The following is an 18,631-nucleotide window of genomic DNA, read 5'->3' as shown; positions in this document are numbered from 1 at the left end:
CCTTGCCGCCCCGCCCCCCGAGCACGCGGACGCGGCTCCCGACTCGACACGCTTTATTGGCGCGCGAAGCGGCCCCGCCGCACACGTGGCCCGCGGCCCCGCCCAGCGCGGGAAACGGCCCCGTGCGGGCGCCCCGCCCCCCCGTCCCCCCCCGATCCCCCCCATCCTACAGCTCCAGGTGCACCCCGCTGTAGGCCTTATCCACTGTCCACTCGCCCGGGGCTCCGGCTCCGGTCCCGGCCCCCGCGTAGCGCTCCATCTCCTGCTGGAACTGCAGCTGCCGCCGGCGGTTGGGGTCCACGTTGATCCAGTTGTTGGCGATCCACTTGGTGCCCTGGGTGACCAGGCAGCCCCCGTGCAGGGCGAAGTCATCCAGCTCCCCCACCCAGCCTGCGGAGCAAAGCAGGCGGTGAGCTGCGGGGACCGCACAGGCAGGCACAGCCAGCAAATGCCGGCTCTCCTGCCCGCGGTGCCTGCTTGGATTTTAGCTCAGATAAATCTCACGGGAGTTGGCTCCTCCTGGCAACCTCCCGCCTTAGTGCCACCCCACCCCAGCACCTACCAGGAGTTCAGCGGGGCAGGGCCCCCGAGTGCAAAATGCTCGCTGCCCCCACGTCCCTGCTCAGCACATGGGGCTCTCGGGCTCTGCACCACCATTGCTGTTTTTCCCAACTCTTCCCAAAAGGGGAGGCTGGCATGGAAGAGATCGGTGCTGCTGCTAGAAGGCCTGTGGAAGTCAAGAGGCTCGCAGACCCATTAAGAGACTGCATTTCAGCAACTCTAAACGATCCTCTCTTTACAGAGGTCCCACTTTTTTTTCTGTGGCAGACTTGCAGCAGCAGCCGTCTTCCATTTAGGAACAATTTGCTCATAAAAACACAACGGGGCTCTTCTTACAGGAGAGCGATGGTCTTGATATTATCATCTAACAGCCCAAATACTGGTCTGTTGGAAACATGGGCTGCTCTCTGGGGACCAGGGATGCTATGCTCCTTCTTCCCAGCACCACTCAAAATCTGCCATCGAAACACTCTGGAGTCACACTCAGCAGCAGCCTGGAAGATTCATGTCAATTCCCCAGCCTGGCTGTCAGGGAAAACTGCACTGTGAGAAAAACAGCCCCAAGGATGCGTATCATCAGGCTGCAGCTGAGCTATAAAGCAGGAGTTGGCCCCAAGCACAGCAGAGCCTTGCGCAGGGCAGCCCATGCCTGCCTGCGGTGCAGAGCTGATGGCCGTCCCTTTGTCTGCCTCCCCTCCCCACTGCTTTGGGCAACACCACATCAGTGAAACATTGTGAATTGCAGACCAAGTTCCAGCAGGAGTTTCAGCTTGCACAGCGGGACAGGAGGCAGCTAGTGATGGATAGCACAGCCAAGGTCTTTGTTTGCTAGCTAGTCCCGTCCCCCTAAGACATCAGGAGCCACTGACCTACTGCCTGTAAACAAAGGCCTTTCAGAGTCAGGAAGCTCCTGCTCAGCTGGTGACAAACAGACTCTACAGTTCCCACTAGCAGGCAGCTACCACCCTTTGGCTTTCTTCTGAGCTCCCAGCTGCTGCAAGAAGACGACAGCCATCACCTCCCACAGTCCCTACCCCTCCCAAGAGCTGAGTCTTGAAACAAGCCCGTACCTTCTCCGTCTGACAGGTAGTTGTACCAGAAGACAGCAGTGCCTTGCTGAGGTTTCACTCGCAAATTGCCCTTGTCACAGTTTTTCCGAGTATCTCGCAGGTCAACGTCGTTCTGGATCAGAGACTGGCAAGAAACCACAGAGAAGGTGTCGCAAACAGGGCTGGAATGAAGCACATGCACTGGGCTGCCTCTGCCGCCAGCCATCATCCTGCCCTTTGCCTGAACACCCCACAGGGACAGCTCGAGGCTGACGCTGGGCAGGACGGGGCTTTCACAACCCTCCCGGAGCAGCCAGTTCCAGTCTCCTGGAGGTCCATAACCTGTTTCTGAGCAGCCACTCATTCCTTAACACATCGCCTGACAGCAGCACAACATACCTGCCAAGACTCAGTCTGAGGAAACCTGCCCAGACAGAAGTGAGCAGGACCCACGGTGGGGTGGCAGCAAGGCCAACAGACCACCCCTCGTGCCTCTGAGCGGGGACAGCCCTGCACCTCTTCCCTCCGCCTCAGAGGGAAGAGGCCATAAGCGGAGCACAGCTTTCCCATGGTCTAGCTATGGAAGGCTAACATTCACTGACTTCATGCACCAGACCCCTTCTGCAGCCACAGCGAATAAAGACTTTCAATAATATATTGAATAAATATCTTATAAAGACTCAAAAGTCCCCAGGGGTAACACGTGGGCAAGATTCATTTACCATCTCTTCGTACGTCCTGTTATCAGCTATAGGAAACACTGTTTCGCCTCCCCCTGTCACATTGTTCAGGTAGAACAGCACCGTCACGTACCTGCAAGACAGAGTGGCTGTCAGGGGACACAACGCACAGGGGGAGGCACAGAGAGGCTGTCCCTACCCTGCCCCTCCACCATACATACAGCGGTTCCTCCAAGACCTCACAAAATATGATTTACATCATCAGCTTTTCTCCAAGAACAAGACAAAGACAACAAAGAAAACGTCCACCCACAACAGTGAGAGTGTGTTTCTAGCCTCTGGCGGGGATGGCCCAGCAGCTCTGCAGAACCACTCTGCCCTCCCCGTGTGGTTCCGCAGGATTCACACACCTCCCCCTTCACACCAGCCATCTCCAGAGCCGGTTTGTGAGCCCACCGCCCCAGCACTGAGTCCCATGCGAGGTGAGGCGACACAGCTCTCCACACCTCTTCCAGACCGTGCCAAGGCAGACTGTACCGGCAGGAGGTCTCAAAGGGAGCGCTTTCATTGGCGACCAACTTCGTGTGGCTGCAGGCAGTCTCGGGAAAGACGGGGCCGCTGTCCATGTGGGCATGGTAGTGCCCTCCTTGGTCGTACCGCACAACCTGGAGGGGCTCACTGTGCTCCACAATCTCGGGGGGCAAGCGAGTCAGGCGCATTACTCTGGGGAAGAGCAGAGCAGGGCAGGTGAGGGGAAAGCATTGTCACCCCAGTCAGCCACTACTCCCAAGCAGCGAATAAATCCAGAGAACCCCCTTCCCCAACAGACCGGAGAGACGGATGGGCTGCAGCAAGCATGCCAAGAGATAACTAGGTCCTTACAGGTCTGATGGACCGTCAGTATCAGCTCAGAAAGTCCTCGTCAAGGTTAATAAAAAAACCCCAAAACCGAAGGGTGCATCTCCAGCAGGACTGCTCTCAGCAAGACTTTACTTGCTCAGCAAGATCCCTTCTGTGTGTGTCCCTGGAGCCTTCACGTGCCATCTCATCGCTTCTCTGGACTCCTGCACACCACCTACAGACCTCAGGGGCAGTGAGCAAAGCACAGGGCCCCTGCCGAGAGTGACAGAGAGACTAGCTCTAGGAATATTCTTGTCACCTAACTCACCTTTCCCTGTTGCCTTTTCAGCAGCCTCCCCCCAGGGCAGAGGGGCACTGGAAGTGATCAAGGAGACCGGAGCCCTCCTGCTCTGGGATTTTTCCGCTGCTACATCTGAGATCATCCCCAAGGTAAGCAGGTACGTCTTGAGACCTGCCAAAGAACACTCAGAGCTCTGAGAATCTGGACCGGTGAAGCCCTCAGGGCAGGTGCAAGGGGAACACAGCATCCAGGTAGGATGGCAAAGCCCCTCCAGGCACCGCATGGTCCCAGGGAGGACTAACAGCCTCCTTCAGCGCTACGTCTTCACATCCTCATAGCAGCAGCCAACTGAAGAGTGTAAAAGCAGTACGCTGATGCCTGTGTGCGCTGGCTAGCTGGCACAGAGAAGGTGGCAGCCGCAGCCTGCTCTAATCAAGGCAATATGCGACCCCATTCTCCTGCTGGAATGCACTGAAGAGAAGGAGTGGCCAACAGCTGTTTTCAAGCCTCGGGACAGATTTTCCCCACCCATGTTCTGGGCAAGGACCAGCACCACAAGAACAAGAAACTCTCCAGCCAATTATTTGAAACTCACCACGGCTAAACGATTTGGCCTGCGTGCTGGGTTTTCAGCGCTTCCCAGTACCAAATCTGATATGAAGGGAAGGGTAGGAGGTTCCTCCGTCTGCCGTGAGCTGCCTTGATATGTGTGCTTGGAGGATTAAACTAACTTGGCTTACTTGAGGTGGAGTCGTGCTTGTTAAAAAGTCAGCTCTGAGCAGCTAAGACAGATTTCAGTGAAATGCATGAGTAACTAAGGCAAATGACAGTAACTACTGGCACCCAGACAGCATTGGAAACAGACAGTTTCTCCCAGTAAGCTCATTTACTAATTAGAATGAATTTTTCACATTATGCCAAGTCTTCCTGGTTTTATAGGGCTGTTCCCAAAAGTGAATGGAGATGCTGAAAGGTCTGATTTTTCTTTTTCCTTTTCCACAGGACAATACAAATTCTTGTTCTAATGAAAACCTCCTCTCCCCATTTTCTGTCTGTGTTCATTGCTCTTTATACACTCCAAAGAGTTTCACAGCATTAGGAAGTGTGACTATTAGCAAGTTTGCCACCGCCTCTCCCAGCACAGGCGGTCCCCGTGCCTACACAAACCCAACCGCCCCTCGGCTGCCGGGCCCTTACCTTTGCCGTATGGCTCTCATGACCTGGTGTGCCCCCTCGCCCTGGTACAGCCAGGTGTGCTGGCTGTTGCGCACCAAGTCACTCATCTTCACTTTCTGGCTTCCCATGTACTTGTGGAAATCGCGGATATTCAATTGTTTGAACTCCTCCAAACTCAGCACGCCTATGGGAAGAGAGGAAAAGCTGGCTGAGCTTGGCACAGGTAATAGCTCTTGGTGTCCTGTACTCAGAGGAACCACCAGCTGAGGGCAATGCACAGATCACCTTCCTCAAACAAACCCCCTTCAGGGTCCACCACCGTGCCCATCATGGGCTGAACCCCCTACGTGCAGCATTGCGGGCCCCAGCAATACCCTCACCTTTCGCAGAGCGGGGGCCGTACAACAGCCTGCAGAAGCGAGCTATTAGCTGCCGTGCAGGGTCAGAACTGGGACAGGCAGAATACCATTTTGAACTCTAAAAAGCTCCTAAAACACACAAACCAATCCATCAAGAGAAATAGCTGCTACAGTTCTAACATGTGCACCGCCACAGCCAAAAAAACCCAGTGCCACCTGATGCCCTCGGGCTTGTTACTTAGATATTTAAATAATGTGTTTTAAGAACAGAGTGGGACACCTCAGACCACATTTTCTACAAGGCTTTGCAAACTAATTAAAAAAAGCCAAACCCAAAACAAGCAGTACATTCTTCTGCATTTGTGTAATTGCAAAACACAAGCAAGGAATACAACAGAGCACAATCTTCACAGTCTTGCGACGTTTCGTAAGTAGAAGTAACAGAAAAGTGAGAGGGTAAAAAGTGGTTTCTACTAAAACAGGTATTTCTTGTTTGCACTCAACTGGCCTCGGCAAGGGATGGACTTCTGCCTTTGCTAGCTTCAGAAAAATCCTCACATTTGTTGCTTCCCCTTTCCGAATGTCCTGGTTTCACCCAGGATCAGAGTTAATTTTCTTCTCAGTAGCCAGTACAGTGCTGTGTTTTGGGTTTAGTATGAGAATAATGTAGGTAACACACTGATGCTTTTAGTTGTTGCTAAGTCACGTTTATACTAAGTCAAGGACTTCTGTTTCTCAGGCCCTTCCAGTAAGAAAGCTGGAGGGACACAAGCAATTGGGAGGGGACACAGCCAGGACAGCTGACCTGAACTAGCCAAAGGGATATTCCATACCACAGAATGACATGCTGAGCGTATCAGTTGGCAGGGGGGTTGGCTGGGCAGGCGATCGCTGCTCAGGGACTGGCAGGGCATCAGTCAACAGGTAAGTGAGCAACTGTACAGTGCATCACTTGCTGGGTCTTTTTTCCATCCTTTTTGAATTTATTCACCCTTTCCCTCCCTCATCTTGTCATTGTTATTGTTATTATATTTAATTTTATTTCAATTATTAAATTATTATCTCAACCCACGAGTTTTACCTTTTTCCTGATTCTCCTCCCCATCCCACCAGGGGAGCGGGGGAAGTGAGCGAGCGGCTGCGTGGTGCTTAGCTGCTGGCTGGGGTTAAACCACACCACTGACGAAGGGAAGCCTCACGCTGGGGATCAGGTCCCCGAGGCCAGAGCGTGCAGCGTGCTGCACTGGGCTGCCCATCAGCCAGCACGCATCGTGGGCAGCAAGCAGAGCTCCTCAGGCTGCAAACCCAGTGTGGCTGCGGGGCCAGCTCTGCTCGCTGGGCACACAGCACCCTCCAGCAGGAGGAAGGAGCAGCCACCAGGGTCAGCCTGGGACAGCTCCTCAGGTGCCAGTGGGCATGACCAAATTATCCACTGTTATTATTTCTAGTGTCTCCCTGTCCCCACTTCCCTTTACTCCATGTGGTCTTTGATGAGCAGTGCCACATCCAGGTTGTGACCTGGTCTCCTGGTGTCACATACCAATCTAACAACAGAGGGAAGCAGCACTCTGGAAGCAAGGTCCTGCCAAGAGCACTTTAACAGGACCTTTGATTTGTTAATGTCCAGAACGGTGGAAAAGCCACTGAGGACTCAGTCATACGCTCCTACCCCTGCCAAGAATGCCACCAGCCTGGAGGAGGAGGGCACGAGATGCCCTCCGGATATTTAGCCATTCACAAGGGTACTGCTTCAACTCCAAAGCAGCTCCTCCTGGGCAGCTCTCAACGCCAGGTCACTGGAAGAGAGCACACAGAGCCTGTGCGTTCACTTAATTTGATTAGGAAACAGAGAGTTGCCTAATTGAGGCCACTCTAATTAGAGCAGCAGAGGTTAGAACGCATGTCCAGACCAGTGGGAGCCCTTGGGAGACCGGGAGCAGGAAGGGCAGGAGTGGCTTCATGGAATACAGAGTTTGCAGCAGCAGAGAGGGGGTCAGCAATAAAGGCTGACCAACAAGACCACTCCCACCTTCATTTATTCTGCCTTCCCCTGCCAGTGATGCAGGGCTCCCAGCTTTCTGCAGAAGCTTTCCTGAAAACAGTGGGGAAGTGGAAGGCACACCTTAACACTTGCAGCCCAGGTAACAAGGTATGTAGTCAGAGCCAGAGCGGTCTCTCAGACCATGGGAGCAGAAGTGCACCCTGACAGTCCTGTTGCAGAGGGGCGTGAACAGGTGCAGAGCTGTGTTCTTGACCTGCTTCTGCAAGATCCAAGCCCAGGCAGCGGAACTAGTCTGCTGCTAGAGTCGTGATGAAGGGGCAGGATTGCTGCAATGAGAGGTTTACCCTGAATTTACTTTTCTGCGAAGGTCTCTAAAGCAGTGTTATTGTCCTTTGAAGAACACATCTAGAGAAACGTGCCTGGGCAGGGACACAGCTCTTGCTCTGCCCCACATGGTTGTGCGAGGCATCCAGCATGCTGAGGGCAAAGGGATTCCCATGGAGCTGCTCTTACCGTTTCCATCAGGATCAGCCTTGACTGCAGCATACATCTCCCGGATGTTTTCAGGGGTCATCCACCTGCCGTTCCCAAGCCGGGTGTGGGTCAACACCTGAAATTCATAAATGGATCAACACCAGGCACTGGTTTCTTGTACTATTGAAACCCTACAGATTCCCTGCTTGAGGCCTGGCAGGCTCTCCTCTGCAGCACATCAGCCAGCCAGGCGTCAGCGCATCTCTGCAGAAAGAAGATTACAGTCAGGATCATCTGGCAGCCACACACAGTGTGTGGCTGACGAGCGCTGTTATTTCCAGTTTAGGTCATGGCAAATGACTGCTGGGACTCGGTTAACCAGTCCTGAGGTGGAGGGGGCACAGCTTTTTCTCTTGAAGGGAAAGGAAAGCTATTGACGATAAAAGTGAATGCTTTTCCAAAATAAAAGCCTGGAACAAAATGCTTCCTTTCCACATGGACAGAGAGATGCAGAAACCTGGAGAGCTCTCAGCAGGCTCTGATCTCCAGAGAAAGGAGCCTTGCTCTGGGTCATCACTGGTGCAGCTCCCCACACTCCACAGCTCTTGCTGTCCACAGGACAGTTCACACCCCAAGCCCCACCTGAAACAGGAGCCTGGGGAGGGACATCCTTGAACTGCCAGCACCTGCCCTGATGCACCCTACCACACAGGACAAGGGTGCTGAAGAGCTGGGGACAAGGTGCTCATTGTCCCCCTCTGGGCTCATTAATAGGGGTGGCTGTGCTTTTTTTTTTTTTTTTTTTTTTTGCTGTGACTTTTGCACAGTCGGCCAGCTCCCCACAACGCAGTGCCTACGCTATAAACACACTTCCCTGGGACTCCGGGTAAGAGGAAACCCACAGCACAGGGAACATTTTACCCAGCACATTCAAAACACACATCTGCCAAGGCAACAGCATGACAAGTGCTGCACATTTCCCCACAAACTTCCATGCTCAAAGCCTGTCTTGAGACATGAAATTAAGCAAATACTTATCAGTATATACGGGGTCTGGCCTTAACCAAGAACAAGAGTAATCAAGAAACCATCTGAAGAGGGGATCTGCCAGAAGGTCCCCCAGCAAACCTCCTCCAGTCTGCCCTGCACTCTACCTCTTTGAGCTGCAGCTGCCCATCCTGATTGTGGTCCAGCAGATTGAAAATGTCCATCTGGCTGATTTCTATCATTTCCATGGCTTCCTCATAGTCATCCGTTGGTAGGATCTGACTCTTCTGCAGCCCCTTCAGTTGTGCCAGATGGACGATGAGCTTGCACTCCTCCTCTGTCAGGAAGTTGGGAATTTCTGCAGCAAAAGTGTCAGCAGCAACAGAGACTGAGGAACTGTTACAGTGGGACCCTATACCAATGGCAGGCCACTCAAGGAAAAAAAAACCACAATAGGTGAGGGGGAAATTGAGGAACTGCCTAAGTCTGAGACATTCAAACACATCCACCCTTCTACCAGAAGAGCTCTCAAAGAGCATATACCACACACCTGAGCTGCTGGAGGCAGGTATTTTTACAGCAGCAGTTCCTAAATGTTTGGATCCAGGGGTCAAGCCCTTAAACTCTCTCACAGATACCACAATGGACAAAGGAGTGAACAAACACATGCATATCACCACATATTATCACTTCAAAGGTGACATGTGGATCACAGTCTGGGAACTGCTGCTCTACAGGAAGGGAGGCCAAAAATCTTTACGGTGGGCAGTGATGATGGCTAGGGTTTCAGGCTTCTTGCTCTCACGTGGAGAGGACAGCACTTTGCACAAAACCAACTTTTCAGGGGAACCTGGCACAATACTCTACCATGAAACTCAAACAGCAAGCAGAAAGCTTCCAAACTTATTCCCACTCATTCCCCCACTAAAAACGGTCTTCAAATGCAGTATTAAAGGGGAAGACACTGCACATGGCAGACGCCACATCCATACCCAAGTAGCATCCCGGTATTGCCAGCTTTCCTTTGCACCGCAACACCAGCAGCAATCAGGCAATACCAGGATCCCAGGCAAATTTAAATGCAGAGAAATCCACCGATGACTATGAGGCTAAGGGATTTCTAGCTGCACAGCGCACTGGGCATGCATTTGCAAAGTGCTGGCGAGGTCCTGTTCAACAGTACCGTGGCCCAGCAGGCTGGGAAGATCCTTCTGGCTGATGGCTGTCACTGCTACAGCTGCTGAGACTTTTGAAGAGCGAAAGAAAAGCCACCGAAGCAGGACAGGTTTAGGCCCAAGGTCCTGCTCTCCAAATTGCATGGCTCCTGCAAGTATGTGCCAAGGACACATTATACCTCAAATACAGCAGCAATCCCCAAAGGGGGGGGGGGGGGGGGGGGGGGGGGGGGGGGGCAGAAAAAAAAGTTAATTACTTCCATGACCTGAAATCAACCCTATCAGCTCAAACTGTCAATAACCAGTTGGCTTCTTGCTAAGTACAGACCAGAACTAGCCCTGTAGAAAATGAAATGTTCCTGGGAAGCCCCAGAAACACAATGCAGCCGGTTGTATCCGTAACGCCCTCCGAGGAAACAATTTCCGCCACAGGCAGCGTGGGGTCCTTGTGCCAGAGGATGCTTTGGAGCCAGAGCTTCCACTGACTGGTTTGAACCTCATGGCATGGCACCAGGTCCAAATGAACTGTGTGCCCTGGCAAGCAACACCCCCAGTATTTCCAGTTCCCCAAACTGGGCTACAATAATGACCGCCTCTGGAATCTTAATTACGTACTGGAGGAAGGACAGTTCTGCTCTTCAGTGGTAGTAACGGGAATTTGGAATGAAGCAAAAATTTTGTTTACTGGAAAGCATGCTCTGTCATGCAGGTTGCAAGGTGAGGGGGTTTCCAGTTCACTGCTGCCAATCCCATCTGCAAACAACCTGACTCCACAGCTGCAAATTAGTTCCTCTCTACCCTCAGCTCTCTGAAACAGTTAACTTGTGGCTGTGAGACCATCCTATCTCCCTGCCTGCTCAACAATAGATCCAGCTAAACAAATGCCTCCTAATTGACTTTGAGCAACACTTGATTGCTTTTACAAAAAACAAAAGAGAGGAAAACATTGGGGTTTATGAAATAATGACTAATCCTGGAGCAAGAGAAAGGGGATGGGTTGGAGCACTGGTGTCAAACAGAGATTCAATCTTGGCTGAAAGAGCCTCAAGACACATGGGCCAAGTCATTCATCCCTCCCCAACTGCCCTCATTTCCACACCTGCTGATCTAAGCCAAACCCCTGCTAAAATCCAAACAATCAGGGCCGCTGGCAAATGAAAATTGGCGCATTGTCTTCCCCATGAGGGCTCTGAAAGGGCCACACTTAATGAGGATGGACTGACAGAGAGGTGGCTTGTATGCTATAAAAGGCGTCCCACAGTCTGGAGCAGCTCAGTCTGGGGTGCGCCGCCTGTTTGCCTGCTCTCGGCTTGCTCGAGCATGGTCACGGCCCAGCGCAGGCACCCCTCGAGGTCGGGTGGCCCATGGCTGCTGGGGCTCCTGGCGTGCCTGCTGCTCTGGGGCTCTCCAGGAGCCTGGGCGAGCTACCTGAGGAGATCCTCCAGCTGCACGCCCATTCCACACCACATGGCCTTGTGCTACGATATCGGCTACTCTGAGATGAGGATTCCCAACCTGCTGGAGCACGAGACCATGCCAGAAGCGATCCAGCAGTCTTCCAGCTGGCTGCCCTTGCTGGCCAGGGAGTGCCACCCAGATGCTAGGATTTTCCTCTGCTCCCTCTTTGCACCAATCTGCTTGGACAGGTAAGATGTTTTTACAAGTTATTTCAGCTGTAGCAAGTAACGCTCCCCAAGAGTGCAACTGCATTTGCTTCTCAAGCGTGCAGTGTCATCAGCACAGTCCCCAAGAAGCTGCGCTGCCCCTCTCAGCAAGGGGCAATCGGATTACCCAGCAGGGACCATCCCTCTGAAAGTGAAACGTGAGCATTTCATCTCACAGCAGCGGAAACATTACGTTCCCTCCTCTGGATTTTCATGCTCTCCCACCCTAGGCACTGCTGCCATCTCCTCTAGCCAACCCCCTTGCGCACCGCAGCAGCTGCCAACACCCACCAGCTTCACCTCCCACCTCCCCTGCAGCCCCCCAGCCCTAGCTCCTGCCCTGAACTCTTAGGGGGGTTCTCAGCCTGACAGTGCCAGCAGCAGAGAGAAATCCGAATTTGAAATCTGGTTTGAGATGCAGCCAGCACAGTACAGAGCTGCTAAGGAAACTGAGTATCTAATTAGGCACTTGTAAAGGTGAGCAGCCTTTGCACAACTAGCGAAGATCCTGGGGCAGTGGGGGGGGACTGTTGGCAGCTGCCTGTATCGAACAGCCTCATCCCTCCTGTCCTCAGGAATTTGTTGTTTTCTGGACACGAATGTGCAAAAGACATCAAAGATCCCAAAATATCTCTGCTAGCGCTACAGTGCGCAGCACAGCCCTGCACGGCAGCAGTGCAGTGCCAGGGCTCGACCCTCAGCCTGCTGCCAGGGTCCAGAGGTGCTGTAATCCCCATCCCCTCCCCAGGCTCATCTACCCCTGCCGCAGCCTGTGCGAGGCCGTCAAGAGAAGCTGCGCACCCGTCATGGCTTGTTACGGCTACCCCTGGCCTGAAATCCTGAACTGCAACAAGTTCCCTGCAGATCACGAACTCTGCATCGCAGCAGTCTCCACAGATGAAAATTCCTCGAGCAGGAGAAGTAAGGATTTTTTTTTCTCTCGTATGTTTTCCATATGTAACACTGAAAGCTTAAAAGGATGTGCCTATGCCTTGTTTCTATTCCTAGTTTTTCTGGTTTTAAGCCATGTTTAGAAGAAAAATATTATGAATTCTGGTTCTGTTCTCTCCACTGTGAACCAGGAAACTCCACTGTGTCTAGGAAATTAGCGTAACATTGACTGCAGCTTGTTCCCCTCTCTACTGTATTCATGAGCTCCCTGGGAGCCATCAGACCACGCAGGGTTTGGGGCAGGGGCAAGGAATCGCTGTAAAAGCCTAATGCCCAGGCACAGCGTGAGAGCTCATGGTCTGCAGGCTCCAGGCTGCCAGATGTGCTTCCAGCAGAGCTAAGGAGCTGCAGCCCTGATCTTTCAGCTGTGTCCAGGGTTTAAAAACATGCAAAAAGAAATGTTTTGCAAGCCTTCTCTTTAAACATTGGGAAATACCACAAAGGGACATGAGCCTCCGCAGGCATGAGTTACACGAGAAAAAAAATCTTTACGACTGAAAAACTAAATTAAACACACAGATACTGATGAACACTAGGGGAGATTCGAGAGCAGTTAAAGGGAGAACAGATGCCTCATTTCACCATCACTGGATGGAGTCTGGCCATACCAATGGCTTTACTGTTTCATCCAAAATAGGAGATCTTCATTAAGCATTTTCACTGCTGCTTTAACATGCAGCAACACACACAAGCCTAAACAAAGCATGACAAACGGTGTCTGCCCCAGCCACAGAAAGGAGAGCTTGACATATCCCACCCTGGTAGTCTGAGATAGCTCTCCAGGGACTGGGTAGCTCAGGAAGAAGCAAGCCACCACTCACAGATCTCAAATTTTCATTACGCCCTTTCCAGTGAAGCTTGACAAGGGTATTATAACCAAATTTCTGTTGCAGCAGTGCCCCGAGCCAGCTGCAAGGACTGTGAACTTGAGGAGGCCAGCACTGCCAGGGAGATCCTGGAAAACCTCTGTGCCAATGATTTTGGTGAGTTATCCCCACTCTTCCTCTCAATTGCTGCCATTCCTTCAAAGCAGCCAGGTAGTGGCACAGACAGAAAATGGCTTTGCCATAGCAAACTGACTTTGAGGAACCGCAGCTTTTACAGCAGGCCCCAGGAATTTTCATGTCCCAACTTACCTGTTGGGTAGCAGGAGGACCCAGCTCCAGGCAGCACTGAAGGTGAAGACTTGCTTTATTTCTGTGGACTCTGGTTTGGTTTAGGTCTGTGGCTGCTACGTACAAGCACTACTCTGGTTCTCCCTTGGAGGCCGACATTTCAATCAATGCCCATAAAAACCTTTAGCAACCCCCACGTTAGCTATTTCAAACTTCAATACCATTGTTCTGGCTCACGCAGGTAGCAGCCCTGGCTTTGCTCAATCAGCTGGCAGGAAGTTTTCAAGATACTGTCCTGAATTCATTCACACAAACTTCATGGGGGAAAAAAAAAGGTTAAAAATCCTGGGCAGCTGGCAGTCATGCCACCTCCTGAAATCTCAGCTCAGACAAAAGCCAAGTAATGTGCATGAGACCAGGACCTTGATGCACCCACTTGCTTGTGTCTATGCTTCCTACAGGGTTTCTGCCCGTGCAGCAGTGCTGATACACCTTTGCCACTCCCATAAAGAAAGTGGAGTAAGAAGAATAGTGTTCAGTACTGGAAACTAATCTCAAATGAGAGCTTTTACAAATTCACTGCAATTACAAGAGCTTGGATGGATACATTGCCACATTACAGAAACTATAGCAATAAAGCCTTGCGTTGGCTGTGTGTTTAAGTAGGTAAGAGCTATGAAAAGTGAACAGAACTAACAGCTTTTTCCAACCCCTGTAGCAGTGAAAATCCGAATCCTGAGGAAGAACATGACCACCACCATCTCGGACTTCGACCTGGACCCCTCCAGGGTGGAGGTCCTGAAGCATGGCCCACTCCTCAGAACTGAAATCCCCACCAGGCTCCAGCAGTGGCTGGACATAGATGCTACCTGTGTCCACAACATCATGAGAGGCACCCATGCAGGTGTCTTTGTTGTGAGCGGCGAAGTACAGAGCGACAAAGTGGTAGTGAACAAGGCCTATGCCTGGCAGAAGAAGAACAGGAACCTGCACCAGGCAGTGCGGAGGTGGAAACATCACCGCTGCCCTGAACAGGCTGGCCGGAAGGTCTGAAAAATCTCAGTTCCAACAATAAGAAACTGCTCCCTTTCCTATGGCTAGAAAACTCCTTTCCCTGGCAGTTGGTGTTTTGGAGATGTACAGTCAATATGTTTAGGTGATTCAAAGCAGTCATAGCCCACAGCTAGGGCCTCACTGCAGATCTCCGTTTTACTGAGACAGAGTTCAGTAAAGGATGCAGATTTCATGTATTCTTCTCCCAAGGCTCTGCAGATCCAGAGTGATAGATGGCTTTCTGTAGGATCCAACATCACAACAAAACTGAACTGAACTCTGCAGCCAAGCACAAACTAGAAGAGACCTTTAGTAACAGCTCCTTCTAGCTCTCATCATCATCAACGCTGATAGACAGTTCAGCTTCGTTATTTGACCCTGAGACACTGATGCTGTTCAAGTGCCTGCTTGCTTTCTGTCCAGAGAGATTACACGCAAGTCGCCCTGACTGCTAAGTGATGCTTTGTGTGTAATGAAGCAAATATTTCACCCTTGAACAGTCTGAGGTAAATTAAGAGGGAGAGGAGCCCACCCTGGCAATGCCCAGCCCCTTAAAAGCTGAATGCTAAACTCTGTTCTTGAGCGGTCATTTAGGCTGTGCCTTCAGCTTGCTGCACTGAGACCTGATGAGCACCTGCACAGGTAAAAGGAAACAGCCGTTTTTGAGCAGGAGAGGTACAGAGCAAAGATAGCTGAGGGTTTCTGCATAACAGGGAAAACCATTTTTAAAAATCAGAAATTCAGTTTGGATCAGAAGATTCTGGTAACTGGGGAACTACCAAAGATATCAAGAGCCCTGAGAAAGAGCAGAGTGGGAACGTAACATCAGCTGTCTAAACCTCTACTTTGGTGCACGACAGCAGCTTCGCTTGGGACTCGGAGGTGAGCCCCAGCCACAGCACAATAGGAGCTACTTGCAGTTCTGATATGGGAGGAGGGGAGAAGTGTTACACAGCTGTCTGGCCTTCCACCTGCATGCAAGAAAGACAGAAAAGATGGCAAAACGCATTCTCAGCAACTTCTCTGCAGCTCACTCACCCAAGTAAGTAGGGATTGTAATTCCCTGAAGGAGTAAATACAGCTATAGTTCTACACTCCAGAACACAGAGCAGAAAACAGCAAATCACCAAATGAGAAAACAAGTCAGATTTCTACTGCCTAACAAAGCACTATCTGTGGAAAGTATTCTACACTGGATTAAACTTGGGACTGAAATAAGGAAATAAGGGGGGAAATGGCTTTCGGGAGAAATGCATTCTGCCTTGTTTGCAATACCTGCAGTCTTGGTTGTGGAGACAGCCACCCTGTTTGATGGAGACACATTGCCTCCTTGTGCTCATAATGCACACCAACAACCCGTGATGGGATTTCCTCTACCGATTTAGTGTGGGCCAAGATGAACGTTCAGGCACTCACACTGTAATTTAGTTGTGCCCTGACATTTGTGCAGTGATTACTTTTATTCCATGAGGCTCAAAAGAAAAACAGAGTGAGATTTCCTATTTTTATTCCTCCACAATGTCTTGTCTTGCAAACGGCCACCCAATTCACAGAATCTGCTGTCAGGTGGTCCCTGCAATAGCAGTATCTTCTGAACAGACTGCATTTGGAAAACACATCAGAACACATAAAAGCTCTGAAGGTTGAAAAGGCTTCGTCTGGTACTTGTTTTCCATTAATAGGATTATTTGATTACTAGTGTTTCCTAACTAAAAAATGCACAGATGGTCTGACTTACAAGCTTTAGAAACAGTATCTCTTAGCCAGAGGGGGAAAAAAATAGGGCAGGGACTTTTTCAAAGCTCCACGAAATACGCTTGGGTTCTATGCAGATGACTTACCCTCATTTGAAAAACAAACCACAAGCTCCCCTACAGTGCTCAGTGCCATGCTCCAAAGCAGAGAGCTTACATTCAACCATTAGCGAGCCACCCCCTGCTGTAGTCCCACTACAACTTGCTCTGCTGAAAGCAAAGATCACAGACCAACCACTTATTTCCTTGAACTGTCTCTCACATGCCACAACACACTCTGTTAAAGCCCCAGAAAGTCAAGGGTCCTTTCTGCTAGCGACTTCTGGGTTTGTCTTACACACCCAAGTTATATACATGCTTCCACTAATTTAAACAACAGAGGCACAATAAATTAGTTTTTTTAAATCAGTTGATTTAGGTTGGTACTGTTTGCACAGATAGCGAAGCCTCTGGAAGTCTTTTTAAAGTCAGAGCTGGTTCCTGGCAGGTTCATCTGGGAGATAAGAGCTGTCTTGCGACTTGAGGTTTCTAAATAAGGGACTCCTTATCGAAGGACAAAGGAGAACAGACTCGTGTGGCATCTCACATGTTGAATGTCTGTCGCTGTCTGTAATACCATCCTCAGGGAGCAAAGCTTCCCTCGGAACTGATGGAGGTGCTGGAGTGACAAGTTAAAAGCTGTGGGATTACTGCCGCCAGGACCAACCTGCCTTTTACCAACTTCGGCACCTTCCTTGCAGGCCAGGATCAACTCCTTCACTTAAGTAGTACCGGTAGGGAACAGAAGGTGGAAACAAGAGCTTTCCCGAGTGATTTTTCCTGAGTAAAAAACCAGAGTGATTGCTCCAGACTGTGGTCCTGGTAATGACATCAGTTTTGTGATCACTATCAGGTATCAGTTCCAGGTTGGTGTGTCTGTTTACTTAATGCCAGACAGAAATCCACTTAGAAATGTGCAAACCAGGAGTACCACATATGTAGAAATGACAAAAGGACTTTGTATATTTCTTCCAGATACTTACTGCATTAAAGGAGTTTAATAAGAAACCTATCTGATTTATGACCAGGTTTTCAGTGCACATAATCTATTTGGAATGGGAAAAAACCTCTCCTTTTGTATTATTGAGAAAGCATCTAAAAGACTCTCAATGCTATCTTCTGAGAGACAACAGGTTTTCTCTAACTTTGCAATAGTAGGACTTTCGTAATCATCTGTCCCAAAAAATGAACTTGTATATTCTCAGTGGATTTCCAGAACACAGAGCTCAAGCTTGATCAATGAGACTTTACCAGTCACAGCAAAAAACACAGAAAAGTAAAGAAGGTTTTAAAATACTTGAAAGACAGATGTTGCATGGCTGTATTAGGGCAACCAGAAATAAAGATAAATCTAGAACAGGACACAAAATGGTGGAAGACATTAGATCTATCACTTCTCCTGTTACTCGCTTCCTCAGCACTGAGGCACCGACACTAAATTGCTTCATCATCATTTATTACCAAAAGTTTGGGGGTCTCTTGTCCCTTCCTAATACCGAGCAGCTTCTTCGAGGTCCTCTTCAGTGATCCGCTGTCTATTCAGGGCATTTTAAAGAGAATCTGAAAAACCCGGAAAGGTTAATCTTCCAAATTCTGCAAAGTGGGCCAAGCAGAAGAAGCAACCTCTGGGAATACGGTATCAAAACGCCCTAAGCAACATCGCACGCTTTTTAACGCGGGCCCGCGGAACAGCGGCGCGGGGAGGCGAAGCAAACACGCGAGGAGCCGTTTCCCCCCGAGTGGGTGTAAGGCCGCGGCGGGGCCCGGGACCCCTCAGCCGGGAGGGCAGCGCGGACAGCGGGGCCCCCGGCCCTGCCCGCCGGTTCCCGGGTGGCCCCCGAGCCAGCCGCGGGCCGCCCACCCGTACCGGCGCGCCTGAGGGCCGGCCCGTGCCGCTGCCCCAACAGCGGCGGGGGGAGGCCGGTACTCACCGAAGAGGAGCGGCTTGAGGCTGAGGGTGCGCACGGCGTGGGCCCTGCCGGGCACCAGCTCCACCCGCTGCGTGTGGCCCACCTGCAGGGAGAGCAGCGGTGAGCGGCGGCGCGGCCGCAGCCCCGGCCCCAGCCCCCCGGCGCGGCCTTGCCTTGATGCCCTCGAGTCGCGGGAGGGCGCGGGCGGGCGGCGGTGGCGGCGGCGCCGGGGGGGCGGCGGGCGGCCCGCCGGTCTCGCCAGCGCTGAGGTGCACGAAGAGCAGCAGCCCCAGCACGTTGAGGACGTAGAGGTGGGCGAAGACCATGAGGACGAGGAAGTAGGGCCGCGAGCAGACGGGCCGCGGGCGGCCCCCCGGCGGGCCGGGCAGCGGGGAACCCTCCGCCCGCGCCGCCGCCGCCGCCGCCGCCATCGCGCCCCCCGGCCCGCCAGGCCTCGCGCGTCACCCCGGCAACCGCCCAGCGTGCTGCGTCATCGCGCCGCGGGGGCGGGGCTGGCGGGAAGCCGCGGGCGCCGCCTCTC

General features: G+C 51.7%; 2 protein-coding genes across 2 annotated transcripts; one reads left to right on the top strand and one right to left on the bottom strand.

Moving 5' to 3' along the window:
- Positions 1-47: 47 nt before the first annotated feature.
- On the bottom strand, positions 48-18,567 carry P4HTM (prolyl 4-hydroxylase, transmembrane). The gene is made up of 9 exons (XM_055805715.1): positions 18,264-18,567; positions 18,112-18,193; positions 8,597-8,787; positions 7,482-7,578; positions 4,629-4,791; positions 2,828-3,013; positions 2,333-2,423; positions 1,632-1,755; positions 48-390 (listed from the first exon to the last, which is right to left on the bottom strand). The coding sequence occupies exons 1-9, from the start codon at positions 18,519-18,521 to the stop codon at positions 167-169; spliced, it is 1,416 nt and encodes a 471-aa protein (XP_055661690.1). The 5' UTR covers positions 18,522-18,567; the 3' UTR covers positions 48-166.
- Positions 9,826-18,105, top strand: LOC101923154 (secreted frizzled-related protein 5-like). Its single transcript, XM_005230048.3, has 4 exons — positions 9,826-11,250; positions 12,017-12,189; positions 13,116-13,202; positions 14,053-18,105. The coding sequence occupies exons 1-4, from the start codon at positions 10,925-10,927 to the stop codon at positions 14,385-14,387; spliced, it is 921 nt and encodes a 306-aa protein (XP_005230105.1). The 5' UTR covers positions 9,826-10,924; the 3' UTR covers positions 14,388-18,105.
- Positions 18,568-18,631: the final 64 nt, after the last annotated feature.

The sequence above is a fragment of the Falco peregrinus genome, chromosome 5, assembly GCF_023634155.1.
Source record: "Falco peregrinus isolate bFalPer1 chromosome 5, bFalPer1.pri, whole genome shotgun sequence".
In the NCBI taxonomy this organism is placed as follows: Eukaryota; Metazoa; Chordata; class Aves; order Falconiformes; family Falconidae; genus Falco; species Falco peregrinus.
This window is presented reverse-complemented; position numbering and strand designations above follow the sequence as displayed.